Source organism: Anopheles merus, unplaced genomic scaffold (assembly GCF_017562075.2).
Source record: "Anopheles merus strain MAF unplaced genomic scaffold, AmerM5.1 LNR4000601, whole genome shotgun sequence".
NCBI lineage: Eukaryota > Metazoa > Arthropoda > Insecta > Diptera > Culicidae > Anopheles > Anopheles merus.
The window spans coordinates 28,801-37,308 of record NW_024428181.1 but is presented as its reverse complement, the minus strand read 5'-3'; the positions used below and the strand labels follow the sequence as shown (position 1 = coordinate 37,308).

Here is an 8,508-nt window from a genome sequence, read left to right as displayed (position 1 = left end):
CGATCACGGCTCCGATTTCATGCTTCTCTTCCAGCCTCGCTTCGCTTCCGTTTGAGCAGCAGCTCCAGCAAGGGACGAGGAATGCTAGCGTTTTTCCCGAACCCGTCACCGCCCCCCCGCCTCTGCTGCCACGTCTTTGTAGGACAAGAGCAGGGGAATGGTGGCTCCCTGTAAAATACACGCCTCGGTTAGAGAAGAAGCTAGCAATTCGGTATTTTCATCGTACTACCTGCACCGGTGTCATCTTATTGAACCCGAGCCGTTTTATCACCTCGAGCACTGGCGCACTTAGTGGGGTGGACAGCTCGGTCCATTTGCCGCTCGGTCGTGGCATCTTTACATGTGGAGCACTTTTTGAATGTTTGAGGATGGATGTTTAAATTTCCCCTCTAAAAATCACACAACTCTCTGCGGCAGTTCCACACAACACAAATGCACGTGCCCGCGTGTTTACCTCAACACAGCGTTTGACAGCGGCAGCTGCTTGTCGTTTGACACATAGCAAGCCGGCGGAGGCCCCGAGCAGCTACACGCCAAAACAAACTGGTGGTGAAAATTGTGTGTTTATCGACGCTTCACTACACGACGCAGAGTTCAATTATCCCACAAAAAGACCGGCAAAAGATCGCCACAGCAACAGCATTTCAGCGCACACAATGGCTCAAAAGCGAGCGTCGAACGGGGCACGGCTGCTGAAGGAGGAAAGCGATTTGATGGTGATACGCCCTCGGTGCGGGCCAGGAAGTGGGCCGATCCTGCATCATGCTGGAGTTCAAGGGGAAAAAGATCATGCTGGACTGCGGCATCCATCCCGGTCTGTCCGGGATGGATGCACTGCCGTTCGTCGATCTGATCGATGCGGATCAAATCGATCTGCTGTTCATCTCTCACTTCCATCTGGACCACTGCGGTGCGCTGCCCTGGTTTCTGCAGAAGACTTCCTTCAAGGGCCGATGCTTTATGACGCACGCTACAAAGGCCATCTACCGGTGGATGCTGTCCGATTACATTAAGGTGAGCAACATTTCCACCGACCAAATGCTGTACACGGAGGCGGATCTGGAGGCCAGCATGGAGAAGATCGAAACGATCAATTTCCACGAGGAGCGTGACATTCTGGGGGGTGCGGTTCTGGGCGTACAACGCGGGCCACGTGCTCGGTGCGGCCATGTTTATGATCGAAATCGCCGGCATTCGGGTGCTGTACACGGGCGACTTTTCCCGCCAGGAGGATCGGCATTTGATGGCGGCGGAGATTCCGGCCATGCGCCCGGACGTGCTGATCACCGAGTCCACGTACGGAACGCACATACACGAGAAGCGCGAGGATCGTGAGAATCGATTCACCTCGCTCGTGCAAAAGATTGTCCAGCAGGGTGGCCGGTGCCTGATTCCGGTGTTCGCGCTTGGCCGAGCGCAGGAGCTGCTGCTCATACTGGACGAGTACTGGAGTCAAAATCCGGATCTGCAGGAAATTCCCATCTATTACGCATCCTCGCTGGCCAAGAAATGTATGGCCGTGTACCAGACGTACATCAACGCGATGAACGATAAGATCCGGCGTCAGATTGCCATCAACAATCCGTTTGTGTTTCGATTCATCTCGAACTTGAAGGGCATCGACCACTTCGACGATGTCGGACCGTGCGTCGTGATGGCGTCGCCCGGCATGATGCAGAGCGGGCTGTCCCGCGAGCTGTTCGAGTCGTGGTGTACCGATCCGAAGAACGGTGTCATCATAGCCGGTTACTGTGTCGAGGGGACGCTAGCCAAGACGATCCTTTTGAGCCGGAAGAAATCACCAGCATGAACGGCCAGAAGCTGCCACTGAACATGTCCGTGGACTACATTTCCTTCTCCGCACACACGGACTACCAACAAACGAGCGAATTCATTCGCCTTCTGCAACCCACCCACGTGGTGCTGGTGCACGGAGAACAGAACGAGATGGGCCGTCTGAAGTCGGCCCTGATGCGCGAGTACGAAGCCAACCCGAAAGTACAAATCACGTTCCACAACCCGCGCAACACGCAACCGGTAGAGTTGTACTTCCGGGGGGAGAAAACGGCCAAAGTAATGGGAACGCTGGCCGTAGGGGAACCGGCCGATTGTCAGCGATTGAGCGGGGTGTTGGTAAAGCGTGAGTTCAAGTACCATCTGCTGGCACCGACCGATCTGTCCAAGTACACCGACATGAGCATGTCGATCGTGACACAAAAGCAAAGCATTCATTGGCCCGGGTCGACCGTAGTGCTGAAGCTGCTGCTAGAGCGTGCCGGTGGACCGGGATCGGTCGTGGAAAACCCCATACCAGAGGGAAGCACAGCGACGGCCCGGCTGCGGGTGTGCGATTGCATTGATCTTACGGCGGACGGCAAGATCGTTACGCTGGAATGGCAGGCGACACCGGTAAACGACATGTATGCGGACATGGTGATGGCCTGCCTGTTGCAGTGCGACATTGCGGGCAGCAGCGTCATCGGGACGCGTATGTCGAAGGTAGACGAAAAGCACTACCAGGACTGTTTGATCGAAACGCTACAGGAACTGTTCGGCGAGCAGTCGATGGAGAAGTTCATCGATTCGGACCGGCTAACGGTGACGGTGCGGGAAAGCGCATCGTGATCAACTTGCAGACGCACGAAGTCGAATGCGACCAGGACGAGCAGCTGTATCAGACGGTGTACATGACCGTGCGCAAGCTCAGGCAAAGTTTACTGCTGTAGAGAGCAGGGAGCGAGAGGCGAAGTTTGTCTTACAATTGCAAATAAAAGAAACTTTACCATATATAACAAAAAACAACACGTTTGGAGTAATTTATATAAATATATATGTATTCACATACGTATTATATACTATATACGGATCGTACAGGGATTGCGTTTATAGAATATTTCCAGTTTGCAGTCTGTATAAACTTGGAATTAGAGGTGGATTAGCATTTGAGGCAAGGTTAAGTTTCTGGATTTTTTTGTTTTGTCTTTGTCCCTGCGCCACACGCCACGATTACTAACCCAAAACTGTTGCACAAGGCGTACTAATTTGATACGGGATTAACTGATGACGTGAAGAGAAATGCACATTGCGTATTACCTGGCTACCTGATAATACTGAACATATGTATGTAGCTGCCGCCTGCCTTCCGGGCTGCCTATTGCATCCTACAATCCTACTGTAAGACCTACGCTACGCTACCCCATTGACTCAGTTGTATTTGAAACTATAATAAATAGCTTAAGATAATTCAAAATAATACAAACAAACGTGTGAAACTTGTCCACACAAACAGCATACCACCACATTGCTCTCTAGGGTGCAAGCAAACCACTCACACAATACATGTACAATACCATAATTCTACAGTTTGGTAATAACGCCTAGATAAAATATCAGCCCAATCTTACTGGATCGATGAGGCTCTGTCCTATCCGTGCTGTGTGCTCGTGCCTTTAGCTCATTGCGCCATTCCGAGCCAAACTCCTACAGCGGTTTACAGGTGCATCAGTGTGTTGTCGCTAACTTGAAAGTACTATTTTTCACTCATCTTTACGAAGCTTTCCAGTCTCTTGGTTCGGTGCATGTCGCGAGTTCTTCTAAAGAATCGTGCCCATGCTGTTTTACTTCTAGCGAATTTTTTGATCAATTTTCTCCAAGAGCCAAACGGTCTGCCAGCCAGACCATGCATGCTCTCCGGAGCCGTAGTAGTTGCCATTCCAAGCACAGTTGTACAAATAATGAAGCAATAATGTACTTCTTCATTTCCGCTTCTTATATCCTTCGGCGTACAATCAGGAGAATGGGTTGCTCCGCCGCTTCAGTGAGCCAAACTTTTTCTCTGCCTCCAGCAGCATCTTTTCGTTCCGGATTACCTCAAACGGGGCCATCTTCAGCAGCTTTCCGCCGGCGACGCCCGTCGTCAGCCGGGTAGTACCATCGGCCGCTCCCACCGACTCATCCGCCAGCTCATCCGAGGGGAAATCTTCGAAGCTCATGTTGCTGAATCCCATCGCTTTCGTGCTTGATTTTGAGCTTCCCTTCGCCGGTCGGGACGTTTGGTCGTCTTTCTTGCTCTTTCCGATCACTGCGACGCCGCTTTCCAGCACGGCTTTGCGGTAGCCACTGACGTTAGCCTTCACCTTCTGCCCGAGCCTACTGGCCAGCTCGTCACTGCGCCCATGACCGGTGCTGCCGCCACTGCTCTTCTCTTGCAGATGGTTATACTTGACCTTCTGTTTTTTCGTCAGAAATCCTTTGGAGGACACTTTCACAACCGTATCGCTGCTATTGTCGTCGTAATCGTCCGACTTGAGATTACGCACGTCATCGTCTTCCTCGTCCTCTGGGCAGAAGTTTACGTAGTTGTTATCCGGCGAAATGGAGGTCACGCTGTGCGAGGGAATTTGGCTGAAATTTACATAGTCGCGTCTCGCATTCAGGTATTGCTGTCCTGTAACTGCATGGTGCAGGTTACTGCTGTAGGATGCGGAATGGCTAGTCACTATCGTGGATAGAGATGCAGAGGATGGTGAAGCTGTCGGCACGGTGCCAGGTGCTGCTGCTGCTGCTGCTGCTACTGGTATAGGCAGTATGGGGATCGTTGGTAAAGCTGTACCGGTATGAGGAATAATGTGAGTTAAGGTAACTCCACCGGACTCGAGAGTTACGCGTGAGATTGTTGGTTCCTGAGGTGTCATTCTGGCAGGAGCTTTCATTGGATGCTTTACAGCGTTGCTTACTGTAGGCGGAGAAGCTACCATGACACTAGGCGGCAGAGAGGCAATTATTCCAGGCGATGTGGCCGGTACTGTGGGAACTATCGGAGCGACTGGAAACGGTTCAAGTCCAAACAGATCGCGCCGAACATTGGGGGAGCTTTTTTCGCGCTGCGTCGTTGTGGTAGGGGCTATGTTCAAATCGAACAAGTCGTTGCACGTCGCTGGTGCAGGTTCGTAGCTGATTGCAGCTGCCGGTTTTATCGGCGTGGAAGTGACGAACTCACTGGGCAGCAACTCGGCACCCCCATTGGTCGGACAGTGCTCTGGGATGGGATGCACTTCGGGTAGGAACTTGATGACACTGTTCCGCTTTGGCACAAACGGTTTGCGGAAGGGCGCCATCGCAAACGGGTCAAGCTCGGCTTCCGCTTCTTCGTCCTCGTTAATGCATTCGCGCTTTATGGCGGCAATATCGTCCTCGGGCGTGAACGGATCCATCAGGACCTCTTCGCCGCTGGTATTGTTTTCAGCGGCCGACTCATAGTCCAGCTCATCGTCCAACAGCAGCGGCTTTTCGCCCTGAATCATGTCCTCTTCCGCGGAATCGTCCTCATCGATAACGCTGTGCTTGGAGTCCATGTGGTCCCGCTTTTTGACGCGCACCCTGGTCACGATTCGGCTCGTGTTGTCCTCGTTGGTGGTCACACTTTCGCACTCCGCGTGATAGGCACTTGAACCGCACGTCTTGATGCTCTCGCTGATGCAATCGTCCACACTTCCCTCACCGCCGAACGTTCCGCGTCCGAACGGTTTTCGGCGGGCCGGTTCACAGGCAGGAACCTTCGCATTCGCTTCATCTCCCTCCGGGAAATCATCATTCGCCCGTAGATCCGATGCCGACCCGATCGAATCATCGTCGGAAGCATTACCATTCTGCGGTGCATTCGGTTGCTCGCGACTTCCGCCCTTTTTCGCTGATCGGCGCTCAGCTCCCTTTGCTGCTGCTGCCGCTGCACTGTGTGAGGACGAGTCTTTGCCGGCGTGAGCCACCTTGCTGCGCAGCTTTTTTCACCAACTGCACGTTTTTCATCTGACTCTTGTCCACCTTATGGTATACGGCTTGCAATTTTTCTGGAATGTTGCTCTCCACAAACTGCTTGAAGCTGTGCTTCTTTGCACTTCCTCCTCCGGTGCTGCCGGTGGCGCCGGGGTGCATGTGGCCTGCGTAACTACCAACGCCACCAGCTCCACCGACCGTGCTGCCCACGCCGAGAGCTAGAGATCCGACGGATTCGGAGTAATATTCCGAATCGCTGTCGTCCGATGTGATGTCGTTAGAGTTGAGCTTCTCGTACTTGTTACGATCGTCTAGCGGTAGCTTGATGAAGCTGGGCGAACCTTTCTCGCCACTGCCGATGAGATCGTCTAGCTTCAGGTTCTTTGGTCCGAGCGCGGGTTTGTCCATGTCCTTGTGGGCACTGCTCAAGCCCGCCACGTCGATGCCATTGCTGCTGCATGGTTCCGTAGGGGTGTTTTGTATCAAGCTTTCCTTGCCCGTGCCTCCCTGTCCACTGCCCACGGCATAGCGCCAGCGATCGCTTATTTTCGATGCCAGCTTTGCAGAGCTGCTTTTCTGTTTGAATCGTTTCGGCAGCGTAAACGGAGCAGAACCGAAGGGATCTTCCTCGAGTGTGAGCAAATCTTTGCCCGCCAAGGCTCCGTTCGAAGCAGCAATCATACCCGTAGAGAGGGCTTGCGAAAGGGATCCCCGCTGGGAGCCCCAGTACGACACGCATCGGTCCGATTTCATTTCCTCCGGTGAGGTCACGATAGACGTTTGGCTGCCTTCGAGGCGTAGTTTATCGAATTCCGCCCCAAACAGTTGATCTTCCGTCAGCGTCGAGATAGGGCTGAAAGGCGAAGGATCTCCGAACGGGTTCCATGTCGACGATCCGGACAACGGAGAGACTAGCGATTTTTCACTGTTTGAGTTGCTCAGTATGTGCTGCTGGTGCTGCTGCTGCTGCGAGTGCGAGTGCGACAGCACTGTTGGCCGCGGGCGAATGGACACCGTGGTGGATGTGGACATTGGATCCTGCTCAAAGGGAGACAGCAGAGCGGCAGGTGATACTGCGGCCGATGGTACACTGAACCTGAAAGCAAAAAATGGATTTTAAAACGGAATTTGTCTGTTTTGTATGTTTTCACTTTTTCTTACTTAAAACTGTTTGCCTCTCCGTCCACTGGACTGTGCCTCGGCATCGAAGCGCCCAGAAATTTATCGTCAAAGTTGGCCACAAACTTGTCGCACTCGACGACTGCTGCCGGAATGGGCGAAATGACGTTTTTTCGGCGAGGGATTCAGCGGTATCGCTGCCAGCGTCAGTCCAATCGCAGGCGTGCTCGACGTGTGCTGTTGAGTTGGTTTCGGTCTAGATCGCGGAGCCACACTCGTACCATGCCCGGTGGTGCTGTGGGCTGCTGCGGCAGCCACCGTCTGTCTCGAATCATTCGCCATTCCAGTGATTGTATCGAACGGGAGCTGTTGCTGGTGGGAACTGCACACGTTTACAGCACCAGCACTATTATGCTGATTGGTCGTCGACTGAGGCATCTTCAGCATCACACACGTCGCGGCTCCGAACCCGATAAGCAGGCTATCTTTGTTTCCTCCCCCCCCCCCCCGCCTTTGGAACACTCTCCTCCTTCAGTCGTCGGGCTCAGTCGTCATTCCCCATGGCTGGCTAGCAGCACTACCTGCGAAGAGGAAAAGTAGGCGACGCGTTGCATGCGTGAAATCAGTAACAGCAGCGTTCAGCGCGGCGTGTAAGCACCTAGATACGAGATGAAAGGTGGATTGAAGGGGGGAGAGGGCGGGGGGGAGAGGGCGGGGGGGAGATGCAATCATAACTGGACTTTTTGTTTACATTGACCGATAAAGCCCACGAAGCAAACCCCGTTCGCTGCGTGGGTGGATGGCAACACAATCGTAGAAGATAGTGGAAACAAACACTCCGCAATCGCTCCGTCCGCTTTGGCCTGTCCGTTGTCTTTGGTGGCCTATCGCACTGCGTCTGCAGTGGCGCACTGTCCGGGAGCTTGAGATGAAACTGGATCAATGTAAATAACAGCTGCGCTTCTCCCTGCCCGTCAGACCATCGCTACGTCAGCGGAACAATAAAAAAAACACACACACACACACACACACGCAGCATGATGAAACATGCACAGACACCTGGCTGCCACAAATGCTAATCTGTGGCCGTACACGAACGTCCTTGCCGATCAATGATATCTGGATACGGGATTCTACACGTACCGACTGCCACTTACCTGCTGCAGATCGAGATGCGATTGTTGTTTTTTTTGCTTCTTCTGTCCGATAGTGTAAATCGTTTGCGTAGTTCTTGGACCGAACACAACACAGCAGGCGAGCCAGCACGGCGAAACTAACGAATCGATTTGGTCACTTTGCGGGAGAGTAGGCACAGTTTGGATTTGCACACACACACACGGCACTGTTCTTAAGTACTTTAGTTTAGCGTCTTATTCATCTTTGGCAAACAGTTCCAGGCTCCGATGGTTTATTTCCGAATCACACACATTCACGATGCACTTCACCTCCACAGAATTAGCAGTGTTGTGAATTTCGTCCCCTTGCTGGCAGTTGCTGTCAAATGTGAAACAAGCGGACAACTGTGTCGAAGTCGAAAGTGACTTGAGCCAGTAGGCGAAGGGAGAAGAAAGTGAAAACGCACACGAAAACAGTTTACAGCTGTTCGTGCGTGTACAA

The 8,508-nt window shown here is 52.9% G+C and overlaps 1 protein-coding gene and 1 pseudogene across 1 annotated transcript; one reads left to right on the top strand and one right to left on the bottom strand.

Moving 5' to 3' along the window:
• Positions 1–546: 546 nt before the first annotated feature.
• On the top strand, positions 547–2,811 carry LOC121602748 (annotated as a pseudogene).
• A 238-nt stretch (positions 2,812–3,049) lies between these two features.
• LOC121602751 lies at positions 3,050–8,399 on the bottom strand. Its single transcript, XM_041931511.1, has 4 exons — positions 8,049–8,399; positions 6,934–7,472; positions 5,766–6,868; positions 3,050–5,725 (listed from the first exon to the last, which is right to left on the bottom strand). Exons 2-4 carry the CDS (start codon positions 6,975–6,977, stop codon positions 3,789–3,791), a joined length of 3,084 nt encoding a protein of 1,027 aa, XP_041787445.1. The 5' UTR covers positions 6,978–7,472; positions 8,049–8,399; the 3' UTR covers positions 3,050–3,788.
• Between the last annotated feature and the right edge of the window lie 109 nt (positions 8,400–8,508).

What these genes read in the sequence shown, in the direction of transcription:
- LOC121602751 (XM_041931511.1), bottom strand. Translation starts at nt 6,977, where the DNA reads ATGCCGAGGCACAGTCCAGTGGACGGAGAGGCAAACAGTTTTAA. An exon ending in GGAGAGGCAAACAGTTTTAA is followed by an intron (nt 6,869 to 6,933) that starts GTAAGAAAAAGT and finishes TTTTGCTTTCAG; the next exon opens with GTTCAGTGTACCATCGGCCG. An exon ending in GAAAAAAGCTGCGCAGCAAG is followed by an intron (nt 5,726 to 5,765) that starts GTGGCTCACGCC and finishes CACACAGTGCAG; the next exon opens with CGGCAGCAGCAGCAAAGGGA.